Genomic DNA, 23892 nt, shown 5'->3' on the forward strand with positions numbered 1-23892 from the left:
TCTATGCTGATAGCTCAGAACCTGCTTGGGATTCTCTCTCTCCCTCTCTCTCGTCCCTTGCCCACTTGCTCTCTCAATCTCTCTCTCTCTCTCTCTCTCTCTCTCTCTCTCTCTCTCTCTCAAAATAAAGAAGCTTAAAAGAATAAAAACTGTTTCTGTAAAAAAAATTTTTTTAAATAATAAAGAAGCTGAGAAATAAAGTGGTTGCTCAGGGTCCCTTAGGAATATAGCGGCAGAGTCAACACAAAAACTCAGTTTTCAGTTTCTTGTGTATTTCCCCACAAAGTAGTTTTTCCTCTATGCAATAAAACATCATTTGGGAAAAACTAGGGCAAAATTTGGTTTTCTGGAGACATTTTTGTGTTCTACATGTTATTGTTTCTCCTATATCTCCAGGTCATCAGGTCCTTAAGGTACATCAGTTAAAAGGGACTGTACTCATTGGAGTCAATTTTGTGGGCTATTCAGAGAATAAAAGTCCAAAGGTAAGTGGAGACTATTATATTAGAAATAGAAATCAGGGGCACCTGGGTGGGTCAGTCGGTTGGGTGTCCGACTTTTGGTTTCAGCTCAGGTTGTGATCCCAGGATCATGGGATCAAGCCCCATGTTGGGCTCTGCACTGAGATTCTCTTTTTCCCTCTGCCCCTCTCCCCTGCTCGTGTGCACTCTCTCTCTCTCAAATAAAAAAATTTAAAAAAAAAAGGAAAGAAATGGAAATCACTGAAATTTAAGGCTTTTCTTTAAACGTCATTTATTTATAACTTAAAAATCATTTATAACTAACTCTGAGAACTATGCACCTCTCTGATTCTGTTATCTTTGGCATGTGAAAGAACATTGGGATCTTCTGTCAGCTGAGGAATTAAAAGTTTATACTCACCTTTGTGGTGCCTGTGTGTTTCTAGGAACTTTCCAACTCGCCCAGATCTGCGGCCGTGGAACTGCTCCTAGTAGATGATGTAACTATACTGCCTGAGAACGCCACCATCTATAACCACCCTGATGTGAAGGTAGAAGTTGGAGGGATCTAGTGAAATTAGATCTGGTTGGAGGGGAAGAGTATTAGGTTATTAAGGTTAATGTATGGCAATAAAAAAAAAAAAAAAGCTCCCTTACACATTGAAAATCAGTGATAAGCATATGTAACACACGTGTAATACCTTGGGTAGTAATACTTTAATAATCATAGTTTGTCTTTGGTCCATTGACCTTAATCTTTTAATCTCACACTCTTCCTTCAGTAGCTAGGAATTACTTTCTTTGACTTATTTATAAACCGAATAAAATGGAATATTGTTTGTCCGATCTTTCCATAGGAAATATTTAGCCTTGTGGAAGGATCTGGTTATTTTTTGGTCAACAGCAGTGAGCAGGACATTGTCACCATCACTTACATGGAAGCAGAAAGCTCTGTCCAGGTAAGTTCTAGAGATAGGTCCCAGGTTGATAGTCTCAGGTCAAAGCTCATTCTTACGAAAATGATTGGGAAAAAATGCCATTGTGTGTCTCGAACTTGTTATAAAAGTAACATTTGCCTCTTTTTTTTAACCTACATATATTCGCCAACCAAAAACAAGGTTTTTTTTTTTTTTTTTTTTTTTTTTTCCCTTCAACTAGCTGGGCAATTTTTGCTTCTGGTTAAAATGAGACCGTATAGGAGACATCTAATTGTAAGATTTTCATTAAAAGAGGGTTCGTTTCTGTAAATTTCAAAGGGTGGTTAATTAGATGTGCTGTCGACTTTATAACCTGAGGATACAATGTTTTTAGCCAGGATATGACAACTCAATATATTAAGCTATCTTTGTAGTCAGTATGCCAAGGCATTTGCTTTTAGTTGACTTTTAGTAATAAAAATAATAGCTTACATTAGCATAAGTGTATATTTCCTTTCCTTCTAAAAGCTCAAAGGAATGTAACTTACCTTGGTCATAATGTTTGTTTTTAAGAGGGTGGATTCAGCACTGCTTGCAGGTGCCGTGCTGGGCAGGACCCACAACACAGGACAGAAAACCAGGTCTTCCCACTGCTTCCCTCCCGCCCCATGGCCCCCGTTGCACTGGTGATTTCAGCATAAATGGACTGGATTTTCTTCATGAAATCCTTTCCCCATTCGTAGTTAAGAAGCTGGATATGTATGTTGTATTTTGCCTCAATTCAGTCAACTTAAACTTTGCTCTTTATCAGTTAGTATTTGTTAAGGGTGCATATTGTGCTGTGCCTAAAACATGTAATGTGACCTCTCAGTTCCCATCACAAAGGAAGTAAGTTGTTGTATTTCGTGCTTTTAGTGAAAATAGTTGTTTTGATTATGCTCAGGGCACGTGTGCTTCTTTACCCAGCTCCCATCTTCTTCCTTCTAGTTAGTTCCAGTACATCCTGGATTTCTCACCTTGGAGGTCTATGATCTGTGCTTAGCTTTCTTGGGTCCAGCAGTGGCCTACCTCAGGGTGTCAGACATACAGGAGCTGGAGCTTGACCTGATCGATAAGGTGAGAGACGTTTGCTGTGTTGCATCAGAGAAGCAGTTGCATCAGAGAAGCAGGCCTCGTTTTCACCCTGTAGCCTCACTTCACGTAGTCTGTGTGGCTCCTGTGTGTGCACCAGGACCTTCAGTGATGTTCATGGAAATACCTGTCCTTAAAGAACAATGCTCCGACATGTAAGATAAACAGTACTCGCAGCTAAACCGGCACGTATGGGTTAGGGCCATTTGATCAAAACCTGACCGGGAGCATTCAGCGCAACAAAACACTTTGTCACCCTCAAAGAGTTATTAGACTGTCCTTGGTGAATGACATACTCCTACTAAAATTACCTTTCTTTTTTAACAACTAGGTTGAAATAGGTAAAACTGTGTTAGTAACTGTGAGGGCTCTCAGCCCTTCCAAACGCCCATTCCGAAATAAGTACTTCAGAAACATGGAGCTTAAACTGCAGTTGGCTTCTGCCATCGTCACCCTGACGTGAGTGCCACCTCAATGCCTCCTCCCCAGGCTGAGCACCAAGCGCCTGCTCTCCCTGTGTTCTTCTCTCCTTTTCTGTCCCAGGGCCTTTCAGCCCGTACTCTCCCCATATCCAGCTCTGTACAAAGTGCCCCTTCCATGTTCTCAGATATGTTTTGTGGGACAGATCGACACATCTCATGAATACTCCCATCTCATGAAACTTCTTGGATGATATCCCTTGGGGTGCTTCAAGACAGAGGACCTTCAGAAATCTCCCTAGAAGCAGAGGTGCTGGTACTCCCCTCTGTGAAAGGGGAGTACAGAGAATCCAGGGCGGCTTAGGATTTGCAGTTTCGCCAGCGTTTGCAACGTTGCCCTTATTCCTTTGGAGCCTTGGAATAAATATTTGGCCTTCAGGAGCTTTCTGCCTTTGCCATGAACTTTGTCTTGACTCTGGAAATTAATTTTCTGGCTGTTCCCTCTAACTACAGTTAAAATGAACAGAAAATGTTAATTAAAGCATCTTAGAAAGAAGCATAACTGGCTGCTCTTAAAATCAAATCTTTCTCGGGTGGCTCGGTTAAGTGTCCGACTTCAGCTCAGGTCATAATCTCACAGTTTGTGAGTTCAGGCCCCGCATGGGGCTCTCTGTGGTCAGCACGGACCCAACTTTGGATCCTCTGTCTGTGTCTCTCTCTCTCTCTCTCTCTCTCTCTGCCCTGCCCCCACTCACACACACCCTCTCTCTCTCAAAAATAAATAAAAACATTTTTAAAAAATCAAATCTTTCTTACCTAAAAACACATGTGTCTTTGTAGGCTCATGGAGGAGCAGGATAAATACTCTGAAAATTATATCCTTCGAGCTGTTGCTATTGGGCAAACCACACTTGTGGCTGTTGCCAGGGACAAGATGGGGAGGAAATTCACATCACCCCCTCGCCAGATTGAGGTAAGGAAACCATCTCATCCAAAATCCATACCTCAGCTCATTTACCTTTATTCATCTTTTTCTGTTTAGTTTGCACAAGTTAAAAATCACTTGATGGAAGAAAATGATAGTTGTCTGACTCTTAAAGCAATATGTAATTTACTTTAGGTTTTTGTTTTTCTGTGTAAAAGTAATATGTTTCTTGTAGAAAATTTGGAAGGCAAAAAATACACAGCATGAAAATCACCTATAATTCCACTACTTAGAGGCAACCATTATTAATATTTTGGTGTATTTCCTTCACTTTTTCCCCATGCTTATTTTAACATGGATGAATCATACTGGTTTTTTTTTCATTCTAATCTTATATCAAAAGTATTTTTTTATGTCATTAAAAGCTCATTGTTGGCCATTGGTAGTTGTCGAAGCTGGGTGATAGGTACCTGAAAGAGCATTTTACGATTCTCTCTTATGACCACTTTTATTCTGATAAGTGGATATATAATTTTTAAGCATTCTCATTTATAATTTTTTGCTACTGTAAATAAAATTTATATTTATAAATGAAGTAAAATACATCTGTGTATAGGATTTTTTTCCCTAGAATAAGCTGCATGATCATTTGTTACAAAATTGACTCTAGTCCATCCCTGTTATCTTTGTGTTTTTCTTCTTCAAGGTGTTTCCTCCATTCAGACTTGTTCCAGAGAAAATGACACTGATTCCAACCAACATGATGCAGGTGATCTCAGAGACAGGAAATACAATTCACCCTTTCTTCTCACCCCACTCTGCCTCACTCCAACACAAAACACACCCTTCCTCCTATTGGCCTGCTCTTGTCTACTCCCAGCCAAGTACAGCAGGATCTGATAAAGAACAAAATTAGTTCTTTCCTGTCCCCTAAAGAACAGGGTGTAACCTACCTCTTGGAACCCCATAGATGTTGTGTGGCACTTGGATTTCTTCTGCATTTGAGTTGATGTGGGATATGTCTCTTGGGAAGTGGGGGAAGATAAGAGGTCAAGTTGCTTGGACAAAACATTGGGAAAAGAGATATGATTTCTCCCCATGTTCCAGGCATTCACTGGCATGTTTAAATTCCAGGTAATGTCTGAAGGTGGCCCCCAGCCCCAGTCTATCATTCACTTCTCCATCAGCAACCAGACTGTGGCTGTTGTGAATAGGAGGGGGCAGGTTACGGGGAAGGTAGTTGGCACAGCTGTGGTCCATGGCACCATCCAGACAGTAAATGAAGATACTGGCAAAGTCATTGTGTTTTCCCAGGTATTTGTTCTTTGTTCTGCTCTGCTTCTACTTTTCCAGCTGAGAACCATATTGGGGGATGTGGGGTGGTGATGAGGAGGGTGTCAGCAACCCAGGAAAACCCTTTGAGTCCTTTACCTGACATCCTCTGAACCAAGCGTAGGAAATATGTAATCTTTAGTATAAAAACACACACACACACACACACACACACACACACAAAAACACAGAGTATTTGGCATTGTTATAAGACATAGTCCCTATCCTTAAGAAATTGTTTAGGGGGGCGCCTGGGTGGCTCAGTCGGTTGAGCGTCCGACTTCGGCTCAGGTCATGATCTCGCGGTCCGTGAGTTCGAGCCCCACGTCGGACTCTGTGCTGACAGCTCAGAGCCTGGAGCTTGCTTCTGATTCTGTGCTCCCCCTCTCTCTCCGCCCCATCCCTGCTGTACTCTGTCTCTCTCTGTCTTTCAAAAATGAATAAACATTAAAAAAAAAAAAGAAATTGTTTAGGGAACAAAAACAATCTATAGCATATTTTGTTGTTGTTGTTGAATGCCCCAAATAAGCACAGAGTAGTTATCATAAGCATCTCTGCCTACTGCACAGACAGCCCCTTGTAATCCAAGCTTGCTTCCCTGTTGAACAGGATGAAGTACACATTGAGGTGGTTCAGCTACGGGCTGTTAGGATCCTTGCACCTGCCACTCGACTCATCACAGCGACTGAGGTCAGTCAGGTGGCTCCATTCTCAGTGCCTTCCGGAATGCAGTGCCAGCTGGGCAGGGCTTACAGCAGTACAGCACGGCCCCACTTCTTTTCAGATGCCAGTTTATGTTCTGGGAGTGACCAGTACCCAGACTCCTTTCTCCTTCAGCAATGCCAACCCTGGACTCACATTCCATTGGTCCATGAGCAAAAGAGATGTATTGGATCTGGTACCCAGGCATTCGGAGGTATGAATTTTTTAATAAAGTATTTTAATTAAGATATATATATTGTTTTAGACATAATGCTATTTATTGCATACCTAATAGACTATAGTATAGTGCAAACATAATTTTTATGTGCACTGGAAAACCAGAAAATTCATTTTCTTAATTTATTGCAATATTTACTTTATTGTGGTGGTCTGGGACTGAACCTGCAGTGTGTCTGAGGTGAGCCTCTACTTGGTGATAAATAGCTTTGATGGGGCGCCCAGGTGGCTCAGTCAGTGATGTGTCCAACTCTTGATTTCAGCTCAGGTCATGATCTCACGGCTTGTGGGTTCGAGCCCCACATCAGGCTCTGTGCTGAGCATGAAGGCTGCTTGGGATTCTCTCTCTCTCCCTCCCCCCCCCCCCCCCCCCGCCTCTCTCTCTGTGTGTGTGTGTCTCAAAATAAATAAACTTAAAAAAAGAAAATACGCTTGATGTGTTAATGCACATAGCATTAAGCCTTAATCAGAAACCTGAGAAAGAAAAAAAAAGAAAAAGGTGGATGCTACTTTACCCACTGTCACCTGAGCATCAGTTCGAGAGAGCTTGCCCAAGGTGGTCTGGGCACAGAAGCAGCCACCCAGGTCCTTGGAAGGAAGAGCCTGTGGCCAGGTTACCCAGTAGGTCCTGACTCAGTACCCACAAGAATGAAGAATCAGAGGTGGACTTGGGAGAGAACAGAGGGGTTACAGGAGCTATGATTAATAAGGTATTTCTGGAGCCAGCTAAAAAGAAAAGAGAAGTCTAAAAAACAGCTACAAAATCTATTTGCAGCTCTTCTGAAAATATTCCTAGATCTGTAGTCTAGGGAAACTCCTGTCTGTCATGGAGTCCCCTGAGCCTAGTTATACTTGGAATGAGGAGAGAGGAAACTGTATGCAGTTGGGCAGAGTCCTGAACAGGGATTCGACTCTTCTTCTTGACTAGCAAATAGGGGTTGTGTGAGAACAGGGTGGCCTGGGCCTCTGCATCTGTCCTACCTCTCCCTTTCTCCAACTTTATCTAGAGGACCATTCAGGGACGCCTGGTGGCTCAGTCGGTTAAGTGTCTGACTTGACCTCAGCTCATGTCATGATCTCACGGTTCATGGGTTCGAGCCCCACATTGGGCTCTTTACTGATGGCATAGAGTCTGCTTGGGAGTCTCTCTCCCTCTCCACCCCTCCCCTGCTCTCTCTCCCTCAAAATAAATAAATAAAAACTTTAAAAAGAAATTTAAAAAAATTTTTTAAAAAAATGAAGCACCAGTCTCCTCCAAGAGAAGAAATGATTGAGAGCCGCACAGTCTCCCCTCCTTCCTTAGACCCTGCACAGGCGAACCAAGGGGTGAAATGGGAAGAGAAAGGTCTCCAGCGCCCCTCATGTGGGAGGCGGCCTGCACTGTGGTGTCACCATGTAGATCAAACAATTATAAACTGCTTTGCTTTAGCATAAGACTTCCTTCCAGACAACTGATTGAGATCTGCATATAAGAAAAGGGAATTTTTATATAGGGGAGGAGGGAAAGGTGATTTTGGAACTTGGGACTCTGTGTGAGTAAGGAGAGCTAGAAGAAAGGTCTTGAGGGCTCTGGACAACAAAAAGGCAGGAGAGAGAGGATTGGAAGCAAGTGCCCGAAAGGTAGGCAGGTGTCCGCTTCAACACCTGCCTTAGTGTCGGCCCTGCCTTCCCGACGGCCTTGTCCAGTCTGGGCCAGAATGGTGAGTGAAGCCGTGGGAGACAGTCAGCTAGTGTGAGCACTGCCCTAAAGCCCGAACTTTCCTTCTCATCCTCTTGCTTCCTTGCCACCACTCTGAGCTCCGGAGGGTATATTGCCTCATTTCTCCCAATTCAGGCCCTACTGTCTGAACCTATTTAGGAACTCTTCCTTCATTCCATTCTTCTGTCCATGGATGAACTTCAAGATAACATGAGATTCTCACAGAGGCTTGCCAGAATTAGGTGAGTGCTATACACAGAGTTCACTTTAGGAGTTCCTGTGTTGTTGGGAATTTGAAAAGAAATAACACTGAGAATAATCGTTGGTACCCTAGTTCTTTTCTATAGACGTATCTAGCATCTATTTTCCTTATTGTTACAACACAGAGGGAAGTGTGCAGTGATAATTAATGAATTTCTTTTCTTTTTAATTTTTAAATATTTATATTAGAGAGACAGACAGAACACACAAGCGGAGGAGGGGCAGAGAGAGAGGGAGACACAGAATCCAAAGCAGGCTCCAGACTCTGAGCTGTCGGCACAGGCCCTGATGCAGCGCCGGAACCCACGAACCAGCAAGATCATGACCTGAGCTGAACTCAGATGCTTAACCAACTGAACCACCCAGGTGCCCTAATTAATGACTATTTCTTAATCCATCTCTGTTTTCTAGGTTTTCCTACAGCTCCCAGTAGAGAATAACTTTGCAATGGTTGTCCACACAAAAGCAGCTGGTCGGACCAGTATCAAAGTCACTGTCCGCTGTATGAACAGTTCCTCTGGGCAGCTTGAGGGGGATTTGTTGGAACTGTCTGATGAAGTTCAGATACTGGTAAGCTCCCAAACCTAAATCTTATTTTTACATGTCAAGGAAAAGAAGGTTCTACTCTCTTATCATCCATGAGGAGCTTGGTCTGGATAGAGGTAGAGAAATTGCTAGAGGGAGCCCTAGAACAGGCTTATAGTTTCTAGATCTCTGTCATTCTTGCTAATTGTGTCTATATAAGTATTGCTATTAGAAAGTGTAGAACATTCAGGGAGGGGGACAATACATAAGAGACTCTTAAATACAGAGAACAAACTGAGGGTTGCTGGAGGAGCTGTGGGGTGGGGGGAGAATGGGTAAATGGCTAAAGGGCATTAAGGAAGACACTTGTTGGGATGAGCACTGAGTGTTAAACATAGGGGATGAATCCTTCCTCTCTGCCCCCATTTCTCTCTCTCTCCCTCTCTCTCTCAAAAATAAATAATAGGACATTTAAAAAATTAAAAAAAAAAACCCATAGGGGATGAATCACTGGAATCTACTCCTGAAATCATTATTGCACTTTATGCTAACTTGGATGTAAATTAAAAATAAATAAAGAAATAGAAAGTGTAGAACATGCACTCTCCTCAACTCCCCACACAATGAACATGGGATATGAAACCATAATAACTAAAGAGGGATTCATTTCTGAACTGCTCTGCCTAACACGGATATTATGATACCATCCACTTAGCTATATACACAGATTTAGAAGGAGATTTAAGCCTAACTTCCGGGAAGGTGTGGAAACACAGACAGTTGGTTTCTACAGGTGTTCTCAGGCTGAAAGCTAACTGGCCTGGTTGTTGTTAGAGTTCAAAAGAAAAATTGTCATTTATGGAGGGCGAATAAGTTTGTTTACCTCTCAATTTGGGCCTGATTTTTTTTTTTCCTTTTTCTATTTTTTTCCTTTATTTTGGCTTTGTTTCTCTGGTTCGGTGAGGGGCAGAGGAAAGAGCACTTTCCTAGGAGGTAGAAAACCTGAATAGTGTCCTTTGCTAATTTGTTATTATAGGTTTTATGTTCTCAAATCTGTATTCGGGTTACCAGAGCTAAAATTAGAAAATTCAGAATTATTTTATACTTAATATCTAAGTGATACAGGGAATGTGGTCCATGTGAATATTGTCGGAAGCAGGACTAATACTAGATTTGTGCTGTAGAATACCGAGGTATGTTTGAAGTGTGGCTCATTTGGAAAGGAGCGTCGTGGATGGACCCTTAGACTGTGCTGAAGTGAGGTGGATGTGGGTTTGTAGTTGTCAGTTTGTGAGCAGAGGTCGGTCACCATTTGTCTTCTCCGGAAATGAGGAAGAACTCATTTTCTCATTATAGGTGTTTGAAAAACTCCAGCTGTTCTTTCCAGAGTGCCAGCCTGAGCGAATTCTGATGCCCATGAATTCCCAGTTCAGACTGCACACCAACAGGTGAGGAGAATGGAGAAGGGCAGGCCAGGTTGTTAACCTTACCCTCGGGAAAACATTGAACATGGAAAGAACTGTTGCCTTCTAGGTGATTTTTCTAACACAAATAATAATTTTTTTTTAGTTGAAGGGAAATTCATGTAACATCAAATTAGCCATTTTAGAGCGGACAGTTTGGTGGCATTTAGTGTATCACAGTATTGTGTAGCCGACACCTCTCTCTAGTTCCAAAATATTTTCATCATCACCACAGGATCACCCATCAGCAGTCACTCCCTGTCTTCCCCCACCCTCTCAGCTTCTGGAAACCACTGTATGAATGTGGATTTCACTTACGTGGAATCATGCAGCATGTGTGTGACCTTTTGCATTGGCTTCTTTCAGTTAGCATGTTTTCGAGGCTCATTTCCATTATAGTATGTATCAGTATTTCATTCTTTTTTATGACTAAGTAATACTCCATGGTATGGATATAACATCTTTAGTTTATCCTTTAATCTGTTGTCAAACATTTGGGTTGTTTTCACCTTTTGGCTGTTGCAAATAGTGCTGTTATGAGCATTCACATACAACTATTTGTTTGAATACCCGTTTTCAGTCCTTTTAGCTGAATAATTTTTTAATGATAAATATGTGATGAGATTTGATTTTTATTTTTTATTTATTTTTTTTTTAAAGTTCTAACTTTATTATTTTTTTTAACGTTTATTTATTTTTGAGACAGAGAGAGACAGAGCAAGAACGGGGGAGGGTCAGAGAGAGGGAGACACAGAATCCGAAACAGGCTCCAGGCTCTGAGCTGTCAGCACAGAGCCCGACGCGGGACTCGAACCCACGGACTGCGAGATCATGACCTGAGCTGAAGTCGGCCGCTCAACCGACTGAGCCACCCAGGCACCCCGGGATTTGATTTTTAAAGACATGGGCAGACCTAAAGTGTAAGACAGGAAGCCATCAAAATTCTAGAGGAGAAAGCAGGCAAAAACCTCTTTGACCTCAGCTGCAGCAGCTTCTTACTCAACACGTCTCTAGAGGCAAGGGAAACAAAAGCAAAAAGTGAACTCTTGGGACCTCATCAAAATAAAAAGCTTCTGCACGGCGAAGGAAATAGTCAGCAAAACTAAAAGGCAACTGATGGAATGGGAGAAGATATTTGCAAATGACATATCAGATAAAGGGTTAGTATCCAAAATCTATAAAGAACTTACCAAACTCAACACCCAAAAAACAAATAATCCAGTGAAGAAATGGGCAAAAGACATGAATGGACACTTTTCCAAAGAAGACATCCAGATGACTAACAGAAACATGAAAAAATGCTCAACATCACTCATCATCAAATACAAATCAAAACCACAATGAGATACCACCTCACACCTGTCAGAATGGCTAACATTAACAACTCAGGCAACAACAGATGTTGGCGAGGATGGGGAGAAAGAGGATCGCTTTTGCACTGTTAATGGGTATGCAAACTGGTACAGCCACTCTAGAAGACAGTATGGAGGTTCCTCAAAAAATTAAAAATAGAATTACCTTACGACCCAGCAATTGCACTACTAGGAATTTATCCAAGGGATATAGGTATACTCTTTCAAAGGGGCACATGCACCCCAATGTTTATGGCGTCACTATTGACAATAGCCAAAGTATGGAAAGAGCCAAAATGTCCATCGACAGATGAATGGATAAAGAAGATGTGGTACATATATACAATGGAGTGATACTTGGCAGTCAAAAAGAATGAAATCTTGCCATTTGCAACAACATGGATAGAACTAGATTGTATAATGCTAAGCAAAGTTAGAGAAAGACTTCACTTATACGTGGAATTTAGGATACAAAACAGATGAACATAAGGGAAGGGAAGCAAAAACAATATAAAAATAGGGAGGGGGCAAAATATAAGAGACTCTTAAATACAGAGAACAGAGGGTTGATGGGGGGGGGGTCTGGGTGGGGGCATGGGCTAAATGAGTGATGGGCATTAAGGAGAGCACTCGTTGGGATGAGCATTGGGTGTTGTATGTGGGGGATAAATCACTGGATTCTACTCCTGAAATCATTATTGTACTATATGCTAACTAACTTGGATGTAAATTAAAATAAAAATTTTTTTATAAATAATAAAACCTAAAAATAATAACAAAAATAAAATAAAAATAAAATAAAATAAAAGACACAGGCCTAATCCAAAGGCAGACTTTTGCTTAAGGAACAAATAAGCACATAACATGGAGAATGGCAGGCATTTTCTTCAGAGTACAGCCTCTAACGGGGATCCTGGCAATCCCTACTCCTTTCTTTCTGGTCAGAGCCCCCAAGAGATGCTACTTGTTCCATTTGTTCCCTAGAGAAGGGGCCGCCTTTGTGAGTTCCCGTGTTCTCAGGTGCTTCCCTAATTCATCTGTCATCGAGGAGGATGGTGAAGGGCTTCTGAAAGCCGGTTCCATTGCAGGCACTGCCGTGTTGGAAGTCACTTCTGTAGAACCTTTTGGAGTCAACCAAACAACCATAACTGGAGTTCAGGTGAGTTCAAGGACTTACTCACAAAAATAAAGTAATACCATGGCCTGAGAGGCAGATTTCCTGGTTTGAGAACTAGAAACTTCTCTGGAAGTCAGAACAAACTGGAAGATAAGACACTGTTGATGTGGGTACAAGCCATCAAATTAAAGTGGTCTTTAGAGGCCTTGCCACAAAAGGGATTAGCCTCAAACTGGCACACTTCTGAGCAGCTTTGGCAAAAGGATGTGGGAGAAGGGTAGAGCTATTGCTATCAAAATTAGGCTTTGATGTTAGAATTTAAAAATTTAGTCTAGGAGAGTGTGATGCTAAGTGAAATAAGCCATACAGAGAAAGACAGATACCATGTTTTCACTCTTATGTGGATCCTGAGAAACTTAAAAGAAACCCGTGGAGGAGGGGAAGGAAAAAAAAAAAAAAAGAGGTTAGAGTGGGAGAGAGCCAAAGCATAAGAGATTCTTAAAAACTGAGAACAAACTGAGGGTTGATGGGGGGTGGGAGGGAGGGGAGGGTGGGTGATGGGTATTGAGGAGGGCACCTTTTGGGATGAGCACTGGGTGTTGTATGGAAACCAATTGGACAATAAATTTCATATATTGAAAAAAAATTTAGTCTAACACACAAAAAAGTATTTTGTAAGCATCAAATACCTCCCGTATTCCAGCCACTGTGTTCTCTCGTGTGTTAATCTCTTCTGACTAGCACAGAAACCCTGTGAGATCAGCATCACTATCTGCACTGAGCTGATAGTAAATCTGAGACCTAGCGCGGTTAAATGAGGCTCTGAAGGGTGGGGCGAGGGGGTGCAAAGCTGGGCTTCTTCGCTGCTTCACACCTTATCTCGCACAGTGTGAAAACCCAAGCTACAGTATTCTTGATAAATGATCAGTTCTGTAGCAGTCAGTATGGAGGAGCCCTCTGAACAAAACAGGTGAAGTGTCTGCAGTCTTTTCCTCAGGAAGCTCCAGCTTCTCTGCACACTCCTGCAGCTTTGATAACTAAGGAACCGTTTCCTGTACTGTCCCATTTCTTACTACTCTGATTTAAGTCCTCTCACATCAGGAGCTGCTTCCCGTGAAAGCAGCACACCGTTTATTGCGGACTGTTAACTTCATCCGTCACTGCTCCTCTCCAATGGTCCTTCCCCCGCAGGTGGCACCAGTGACATACCTTCGGATGAGCAGCCGACCTGTGCTGTACACAGCCCGCGGGAGGACTCTGGCGGCCTTTCCTGTGGGTGTGTCGCTCGCCTTCACTGTCCAGTTTTATAACAGCATCGGAGAGAAATTCCACACACACAACACCCAGCTTCATCTGGCTCTGAACAGGTGTGGGGCCAAAGGAGTGGTGTGCATGCTGTGGTAGAAGTTGTGCGGATGGGCTAGGGTTATACAGTGTAACTCCAGTAAATTCCTCTCGTGCTCTCTACTCAGAATCTGATCTTTATTTTTTTTCATTAGAATGGAAAACACCAGAATGGTGTTGGCTGGTTAATGAAGAATTTCAGGGTGTCTTGAATCTGTCAAGCCCTAATTCACACAAAGCTCCCATAGGGAGCTGGTTGGAGTATTATTACCAAAAGCTGTACTGGAGGGGCGCCTGGGTGACTCATTCAGTTGGGCGTCTGACTCTTGATTTTGGCTCAGGTCATGATCTCACCATTTGGGGGATTGCGCCCCACGTCAGTCTCTGTGCTAAGGAGCCTGCTTGGGATCCTCTCTCCTCCCTCCTTAACCCCTCCCCCACTTGCATGCACTCTCTTTCAAAATAAATAAGTAAACTTAAAAAAGGAAAAAAGCTGTACTGGAAAACAAATTCTTAATTTAAAAAAAGGGGCTTACTGGCTACTCTGTGTATGAAGGTAATAGACCTGACCCCTGGCCACCCCTTGCTTGCCCTCCACCATAGAACTCTTTCTCAGGATCCCTGCCTGGCTCAGTAAAGCACGTGACTCTTGATCTTAGGGTTGTGAGTTCGAGCCCCATGTGGGGTGTAGAGGTCACTTAGATAAATAAAAAACTTGAAAAAGAATTCCTTCTGAACCTTTGAGCTGTTGAACAGAAAATGCTGTGAGCAGAGCTCTGCCACCAGAACTGTGTCCTAACTGTGATTTTCAGAGACGTCTGCCTTTCTCGTTTCCTTTCAGAGATGATCTGCTCCTGATTGGGCCAGGGAGTGGGAACTACACTTACATGGCTCAGGCCGTGAGCACGGGGGTGACGCTTTTGGGAATCTGGGACCGGAGGCACCCAGGTGTGGCAGATTATGTCCCTGTTGCTGTGGAGCACGCCATCGAACCAGACACCCAGCACACCTTGGTTGGAGACGTCATCTGCTTCAGGACTCACCTCCTCAACCATGACGGTCCGGACACCTTCCCTTTCTTAACTGTACAGTCGACAGGAAGAGAAAGCACTCATTCCTTAGACAAACTTTTCAAAATGATTTAAAATTTTTTCTTAACGTTTACTTATTTTTGAGACAGAGAGAGCATGAACGGGGGAGGGTCAGAGAGAGAGGGAGATGCAGAATCTGAAACAAGCTCCAGGCTCTGAGCTGTCAGCACAGAGCCCGACGCAGGGCTCGAACTCACGGACCGCGAGATCATGACCTGAGCCAAGGTCGGATGCTTAACCGACTAAGCCACCCAGGCACTCCTCAAAATGATTTTAAATCTGAGGACCTAAGGGCGCCTGGCTGGCTCAGTTGGTAGAGCATACAGCTCTTGACCTTGGGGTTATAAACTCGAGCCCCACGTTGGGTGTAGAGATTACTTAAAAAAATAAAATCTTTAAAAATCTGAGGGCCTCTCTGAGAAATAAGAAATTGTGTACATGTTAACTGATCTGTTTACTGCCCATTTCTCAGAGGCCAGCCAATTAGAAATCAGCCAGGAATATTGATCATGCACCTCCTGAACACATAACTTGCTATATTACCATGTAGACGTTACAATTACCTTGCCTTCTCCCCCATTCCCAGCTTCTGAAGGAGGATAATTGATAAATTGAAGAGCAGTAAAGGATGAAATAAAAGGAAGGAAAGGGCAATAAGGCTTTAGTTCCAAGAACTGACTGAGCACACAGCTTTGTGAGGGACATTTGAAGGCCTAACTCTTAAATATATCATCACTGTAACAAGGTTTGGCCTTGTACTGGGCTGAACTATACTGGTCATCAGCAAAGCGTTTCTGTCCTCAGAAGTACTATTGAGTTCAGGAAGATCAGTCTTTGGTTAGGAAGTGAGTATTGATTCTCTGGGTTTACAGAAAGCACACTGCAGAGTGGTGGACCCTGCCTGTGTACATTGAAATCATCCATCCGAGTTGGACCGGCAGGGATGGTATGGGTTTGGCTTTGTAAACTCTTCCGGGAACTGTGGATACATGTGTTTGAGTACTGTGATGTGATGTGGGGCCAGACTCTGTATATTTAGGGCTTGATGCAGGGGGTGGCCATTCAGCCCAGGACAGGCCCCCCAGTCCCATGATGACTGATTTGCAAGGAATCACTACTAACACCTAATCCAGGGCCAGTGAGCTAACCCTGCTTTAGGATTGAAAGAGTTACAAATCATCAAGAGATGATTGTTCATCTCTTGTCAGTGAAACAACACTTTCACTTTACCCCTTTGCTGGGTTTTGTCAGGATTGTCCCTCTGTCTTCCATTCTGGAATTATTTGGGCATCCTGAATCTATACTGCCTATGGATGACCAAATGCCAGGATCTGTGATCTAACACAAACTCAAGGTTGTGTTCCTCTGCCACCTTGAGACTTAAGCCAAAGCAACAAAACTTCTCTCCTGCAGTCTTGCGGTCTTCTGCTGGTGTCTGTCCGTCAGTAACTGAAAGAGAATTACCCCTGTGTGTATAAAGAGTTTTCTTTTTCCTAAGGAGAACAGTTAAGGTCTCCAACTAAGTAGCTCCTTCTATGATTCTGAAGGTCAGTAGTTCTTGTTTTATTTTGTGGGTTTGATGGTACATGAAGGGGAGCTGACATTCAGAAAATAAAGTTCTCTTCAAAGCTGGATGTTCTTCCTAGGAAGAGATATCTGTGTGCTTGAATGGTCTACTGACTGGGAATCTGAATACTCTTAGAGTGACCACCAAGTTACATCTGAGTTTGCGGCCATGTGCTTTCTCTTGTTTTTTTCCTAGGTGAACCTGGGATATGGATGATTTCTGCTGACAACATTCTGCAGACAGACACCGGCACTGGAGTGGGAGTGGCCAGGAGGCCAGGAGTAGCAACAGTCTTTCATGACATCCCAGGAGTGGTGAAAACATATCGCGAGGTAACCCTAACAAGGCCAGGATGACTATTTCCATATTTAGGGATATGCATATAGAAAACACATCTAGTGGTGGGGGGATGCGTGGCAGGCTCAGTCAATAGAGCATGTGATTCTTGATCTTGAGGTTGTGAGTTTGAGCCCCATGTTGGGTGTAGAGATTACTTAAAAAAATAAAATAAGGGGCGCCTGGATGGCTCAGTCGGTTGAACGTCCGACTTCGGCTCAGGTCATGATCTCACAGCTTGTGAGTTCAAGCCCTGCATCGGGCTCTGTGCTGACAGTTCAGAGCCTGGAGCCTGCTTCGGATTCTGTGTCTCCCTCTCTCTCTGCCCCTAACCCACTCACATTCTGTCTCTGTCTCTCTCAAAAATAAATAAATATTTTTAAAAAAAATTTTTTAATAAAATAAAATCTTTTAAATAAAAAAGCATCCTGGGAAAAGAAATACACTCACAGGTCAAATATAAAGCCAGCTAGAAAATTTTATTGGAACACAAAGCTATTTGTGATTAGGATTCTTAACCAGGAAAAAATAAATAAAAGGATTCTTAACCAGAAAAATGACTAGTGTGATCTTATACTCTAAAATATCACTGTAGGGTGCCTGGGGGCTCAGTCAGTTAAGCTTCCGAGTCTTGATTTTGGCTCAGGTCATGATCTCACCGTTTGTGAGTTTCAGCTCCACATGAGGCTCAGCACTGTCAGTGCAGATTCCCTCTCTTCGCCCCTCCCCTGCTCACACTCTCTTTCTCAAAATAGATAAACCTAAAAATAAAATATCACTTTGCTATTGGTTGGTACTTGAACATAGGGGCAAGGGTTGAAGCTGAGAAGCTATTCTTGCAGTGGTCCAGGTGAGATATGATGGTGGACCAGGGACCAGGCTGTTAACAGGAAGGGTGAGAAGTTGATCAGATTCTAAGTGTACTTTATAGGTAGAGCCAGTAGGATTTCCTGACAGATTATATGTAATGAGTGCGAGAGAATCAAGAATGACTTCAGGTTTAAGGAAAAAAAAAAAATGATGGGGGGGGGGGTGGACTAAATGGGGGAGGGGCATTAAGGAATCTCCTCCTGAAATCATTGTCACACTATATGCTAACTAACTTGGATGTAAATTAAAAAAATAAATTTTAGAAAATGACTTCAGGTTTTTGATTGAATAACTAAAAGGACATAATTGCCATTACTTGAAATGCAGGTGAAACAGTTTTGGTGAGAAGAGTCTGTCTGAGGCATGTAAAGTGGAGGGTCTACTAGATGTCAAACGGATGTGTGACACAGGTGGACGTAAAGGCTGGGAGTCACTGATGCAGAGAGGACAGAGCCCTGTGATCGCTGAGAGAAGTGAATGTAAATAAAGGGAAGTACAAGTGCTCTGGGAGCACTCCAATGAATTGAGAACTCTGAGAAAGGAAGAGTAACCAAGAGGGACTTAGTAAAAAAACAACTAGGGAAGTAGGAGAAAAACTCAGATATCGGTGTCCTGGAAGCCAAGTGAAGAAAGTACAGGTTTCCCCCAGTATCTGAAAGTACAGTGTTCTGTGAAACATTTTGTGGGGATTTTTGATAGTTTATTTATTTATTTTGAGAGACTGTGAGCGGGGGAAGGGGCAGAGAGAAGGAGGGAGATTGAATCCCAAGCAGGCCGTCCATCTTGTGAATTATGAGATCATGACCTGTGTGGAAACTAAGAGTTGGAGGCTCAATGGACTGACCCACCCAGGCACCCCCATGTGAAACACTTTGTAAGCCAGAAATGGCATAAAGCAAAGAAGCAATTACCATTTATTTATATAGAAAAAAATTTTTGAGCATTCCCAGACCAAAAAGCAAAAAAAAAAACAAAAAAAAACAATTCTCTTAGGCTTTTCTTTTTCTTTCCTTTTTAATGTTTATTTATTTTCAGAATTTTTAATTTATTTTTTAATTTACATCCAAATTAGCATAGAGTGCAACAATGATTTCAGGAGTAGATTCCTGAAAGCCCCTTACCCATTTAACCCATCCCCCCTCCCACACCCCCTCCAGTAACCCTCTGTTCTCCATATTTAAGAGTCTCTTATGTTTTGTCCCCCCTCCCTGTTTTTATATTTTTTTTGTTTCCCTTCCCTTATGTTCATCTGTTTTGTCTCTTCAAGTCCTCATATGAGTGAAGTCATATGATATTTGTCTTTCTCTGACTAACTTCACTTAGCATAATACCCTCCAGTTCCATCAACGTAGGTGCAAATGGCAAGATTTCATTCTTTTTGGAATGTTTGTTTATTTTTGAGAGAGACGGACACTGCACAAGCATAGGAGGGGCAGAGAGAGAGGGAGACACAGAATCCAAAGCAGGTTCCAGGCTCTGAGCTGTCAGCACAGAGCCCGATTAGAGTTCCAACTCGCGGACCACGAGATCATGACCTGAGCCAAAGTCCGATGCTTAGCCAGCTGAGCCGCCCAGACGCCCCTCTCTTAGGCTTTCCTGATTGCTTAGCACACATCTTGGTGACGGATGCACAAAACACATTGAGATAAAGCAGAGACGCTCAGTTCAAAGCTACAGAGCTGAATGCTGAGCTGCTAAGTGTGGCTCCCGGGGAGGGCTTGTCTGTGGTAGCTCCCAGGGAGGGGCTTGTCTGTGCTGCCGCCTCTGCACGGCTTGCTGCAAAACAAATGCTGAAGGCTGTTTTTGCCTTTTTTTGTAAAAGCAAAAAATCCTCTTCAGATTTCTTTCCTTAGGGGAACCAGGTGCTAACGTCTTTCATAAAAGCAATAGGGCTTAAAGCAAATTTTCTAAAAGTGGAGGGGTTCTCATATTTCCAGGAGGGAGGGAGTGTGTAACTTCTGGTGTACAGCTTTAAAAAAAAAAAAAAAATGAAGTGACATTTAAACTGAATCTTGAGATCTGAATCATGGCACACACAAAAATAAATAAAAACAAACTGAGTCTTGACAATTAGGAATCTGTCTGGCAGATAAAAGAGAAGGCATTTTATTTATATTTTAATTTTAAAAAATTGTAATTTTTTTATTTTTTGAAGAGAATGCATTTTATTCTTTAAAAAAAATTTTTTTTTTTAATTTTAGAGAGAGGGAACACGAGCGGGGGAGAGAGGCAGAGGGAGAGAGAGAGAGAGAGAATCTCAAGCCTCCTCCCCACCCAGCCCAGTGTGGAGCCTGAGTTAGGGCTCTATCCCACAAGTCTGGGATCGTGACCAGAGCCAAAATCAAAAGTCAGACAGTCAACCAACTGAACCACCCAGGCGTTCAAGAAAAGGCATTTTAGACTACAGGCATAGATGTGCAAAGACAAAGATAGATGATGTTTGAAGACCAGTGAATAAATCAGGATGACTTTGGCAAAAGTTTATAAAGGTAGAGAGGGAAAATCAGATAACATCTAAAGAGAACTTGTATCATGGGCAGATAAGAGAGCTGGGACAGAGGCAGCATGAGAAGATAATTTGAGAAGGAGATTGAGAAGCATCTCTGTATTAGGAAAGCAGAGAGAAAGGGGTCACAAAAGGCAAGGGAGGGACTGGTCTGTGCTGTCAGAGGCTACAAAGAAGTCAAAAGATCTCGATATCCTCGTTTGTGTACTTTGAATAATCCTCATGTAATTATTCGCTAACAGACACTCATTGAGGCCTCTTCTGTTTCAGCCCTGTGTTAGGCTCTGGAACACAAAGATGAAAAAGACAAGACTTCCCTTACTGAGCATTTAATGTAACTAAGTTGGTTTCAAGGTCCTTGAACATTTGAAAAAACAAGAAACTATGGTGGTACTGAGGATACTGTGTTAAAATATACATTTAAGATGATATAATGTCATAAATAATGACATATAATGACAAGATTATAAATCTTTTTTTTTCTTTTTTTTTCCAACTTTTTTTTTTTTTTTTTTTTTTAATTTATTTTTGGGACAGAGAGAGACAGAGCATGAACGGGGGAGGGGCAGAGAGAGAGGGAGACACAGAATCGGAAACAGGCTCCAGGCTCCGAGCCATCAGCCCAGAGCCTGACGCGGGGCTCGAACCCACGGACCGCGAGATCGTGACCTGGCTGAAGTCGGACGCTTAACCGACTGCGCCACCCAGGCGCCCCAAGATTATAAATCTTTAAGTTGAAGATTTTTGGGGGGAAAGGGTCATCTTTATCTTCTCTCATTGTAATCATTAAACACTTGCCTTAAATACAAAGCACAGTACAAGGATACACAAAGTTAAACTAGAATCTCAGCTGAAGAACTTAGATTCTAATAGGGGTGATTTTTAACAAAAATAAAGATACCTGCAGGATAAGACAGAACATTACACATATATTGAAAGAAGTAAAGGACTTTGAAGTTTCAGAAAAGGTTGAGATTATATGCAAGAGAGAACACTCTGAAGAAAGTTGCACTTGTCTTCAAAGGCATTTTATTATGTGTTTATTTTTAAGATTTTATTTTTAAGCATTCTGTATAGCCAATGTGGGGCTCAAACTCACAACCCCCCAATCAAGAGTCATGCACTTCATGGACTGAGCCAGCCAGGTGCCCCAATTTTTAAAATATTTTATTTTATTTTATTTTATTTTATTTTATTATTTATTTATTTATTTATTTATTTATTTATTTATTTATTTATTTATTTATTGAGAGAGACAGAATGTGAGTGGGGGAGGGGCAGAAAGAGAGGAAGACACAGAATAGGAAGCAGGCTCTGGGCTCCTAGCTGTCAGCCTAGAGCCCAACGTGGGGCTCGAACTCCCGAATTGTGAGATCATGACCTGAGCCAAAGTCAGACACTTAACTGACTGAGCCACCCAGGTGCCCCTAAAAATTTTATTTTTAAGCACAAAGGAATTTTAATAGGAAGTCCTACGGAGGGAAGATGTCAAACGGAATAATGAATAAAGATCTTTTAGAAAAAAAAAATGTTTTTTTCTTCTCAAAAGTGAACAGATGTTGTGGTTCTCAGATATGTAATGAAGTGGAAGGGCAGTTTGCACTCGTGTGAACCAGATGCTTTTTGGTTGAATGAGTTATGAAAAGTGGAGGGGGAGGAAACAAGATTTTCTAAGAACTTAGGTACAGATTTTCCTTTGGTTTGCCGACAGGTGGTGGTCAATGCATCATCAAGATTGACGCTCAGTTATGACCTCAAGACCTACCTCACCAATAGCCCCAGTTCAGCGGTGTTTAAGCTTTTCATCACCACTGGCAGAAATGGTGCTAATCTCAAAGGTCAGGAGTCTCTTTATAGGTCTGGGTGATTGTTTCCATCTTTCCCATCCTCCTTCAATTCATTTACCCCTTTGACAAGTAATCCAGATTTCCTTCTATTTGAAAATTGACTCCACCTCAACAAATAAATCATTGATACCTATGACTGGATATCAAAAAATGACTGGATATCAGGTTTTGAAATAGGCGCAGCCTAGTCTCTGTTTTCTTTGTAGTTATAATCGTGCCTGAGAATAGGAGGTGGCCTAAACCAGGGATTTCCAAACATGGCCGATTTTCAAGGTTACTCAAGGACATTTTTCAAAAATACAGTCTTAGGCTCCATCCCGAAATTTAATAAGTTTGGGATAAGACCTAGGACACAATTTTTTTTCAATTTGTTACAGTTTGCTGTCAAAAAGAGGTGGGGTGGGGGGAGGAGGCACCTGGCTGGCTCAGCCAGTAGAGCATGCAGCTCTTGATCTCGGGGTCCTGAGTCCGTGCCCCACCTTGGACGTAGAGATTACTTAAAAAAAAAATAGGTGTGCCTGGTTGGCTCACTTGCTTTAGCATCTGATTCTTGATTGTCATTTGTGAGTTCGAGCCCTGCATTGAGCTCCACACTGACTGCAGAGCCTGCTTGGGATTCTCTCTCTCTCCTTATCTCTGTGCACCTCCTGCACTCTCTCTCTCAAAATAAATAAATAAACTTAAAGTAATAATAACAAAAATTAAAAAGTTTTTAAACAGGGTGGGGAGGAAAGAAAACTAAAATACAAGAAACTCCTAGTAGATTCTAGGTGCTGTGTTAGCAACTTTTATATATTTTTATCTCATTTAACAATCTTATGTAGTATTCGTCATTTTTTAAAAGTTTATTCGTTTTGAGAGAGAGAATGCGCATACATGAGCGGGGGCGGGGGGGGGGGGGCGGGAGTGGCAGAGAGAAGGGGGAGAGAGAGAAAATCCCAAGCAGGCTCCACATTGTCAGCACTGAGCCAGATGTAGAGCTCAGTCTCACAAACAAGTCATGAGATCATGACTTAAGCCAAAATCAAGAGTCAGACACTTAACCGACTGAGCCACCCAGGCGTCCCAATTATCATCATTTAAAAAAAATTTTAACATAATTCATTTTTGACAGTGAGAGAGAGCATAAGCAGGGGAGGGGCAGAGAGAGAGGGAGACACAGAATCCAAGGCAGGCTCCAGGTTCCGAGCTGTCAGCACAGGGCCTAACGCGGGGCTTGAACTCACAGACTGTGAGATCATGACCTGAGCTGAAGTTGGATGCCCAACCGACTGAGCCACCCAGGTGCCCCTATCATCATTTTAAAGATGAGACATACTGGGGTGCCTGGGTGTCTCAGTCAGTTGAGCGTCTGACTTCGGCTCAGGTCATGATCTCGCAGTCCTGGAGTTCAAGCCCCTCATCGGTCTCTGTGCTGCCAGCTCAGAGCCTGGAGCCTGCTTCGGATTCTGTGTCTCCCTTTCTCTGCCCCTCCCCTGCTCACACTCTGTCTCTCTCAAAAAACAAACATTAAAAAATAAAAAAAGAGAAATACTGAGTCTTAAGAGCAAGTTACGTATATAAGGTAACAAGTCAAGTCGGTGGCAGAAGTGGTAGATCTGCTCCACTCAAAGTCCACGTAAATCCTTTCACTCTTTTTTTTGAGGGGGGGGGGTGGCGGCAAGGAACACTCAAAACCAAGGAGAGATGTCCAAAACATACTTACTGTCTATAAAACTTAATTAAAAATTTTTTTAATATTTATTTTTGAGAGAGCAAAAGTGAGGAAGGGACAGAGTGAGAGGGAGACC

The 23892-nt window shown here is 42.4% G+C and overlaps 1 protein-coding gene across 5 annotated transcripts in view; it reads left to right on the top strand.

Moving 5' to 3' along the window:
* The window catches only part of NUP210L (nucleoporin 210 like), an 87294-nt gene that overhangs the window by 55515 nt on the left and 7887 nt on the right, over nt 1–23892 (top strand). For 4 of the 5 annotated variants that reach the window (XM_042976953.1, XM_042976955.1, XM_042976954.1 and 1 more), the window contains 17 exons: nt 397–485; nt 908–1012; nt 1319–1420; nt 2366–2494; nt 2841–2968; nt 3769–3901; nt 4560–4622; nt 4988–5167; nt 5795–5875; nt 5970–6101; nt 8496–8654; nt 9966–10057; nt 12409–12583; nt 13733–13908; nt 14727–14944; nt 16739–16875; nt 21967–22093. In XM_042976953.1, the coding sequence (XP_042832887.1) occupies nt 397–485; nt 908–1012; nt 1319–1420; nt 2366–2494; nt 2841–2968; nt 3769–3901; nt 4560–4622; nt 4988–5167; nt 5795–5875; nt 5970–6101; nt 8496–8654; nt 9966–10057; nt 12409–12583; nt 13733–13908; nt 14727–14944; nt 16739–16875; nt 21967–22093 (2226 nt within the window). The remainder of the gene's footprint in view (nt 1–396; nt 486–907; nt 1013–1318; nt 1421–2365; nt 2495–2840; nt 2969–3768; nt 3902–4559; nt 4623–4987; nt 5168–5794; nt 5876–5969; nt 6102–8495; nt 8655–9965; nt 10058–12408; nt 12584–13732; nt 13909–14726; nt 14945–16738; nt 16876–21966; nt 22094–23892) is intronic. The other variant, XM_042976956.1, reaches the window with a different exon arrangement.

The sequence above is a fragment of the Panthera tigris genome, chromosome F3 (assembly GCF_018350195.1).
Source record: "Panthera tigris isolate Pti1 chromosome F3, P.tigris_Pti1_mat1.1, whole genome shotgun sequence".
Lineage (NCBI taxonomy): Eukaryota > Metazoa > Chordata > Mammalia > Carnivora > Felidae > Panthera > Panthera tigris.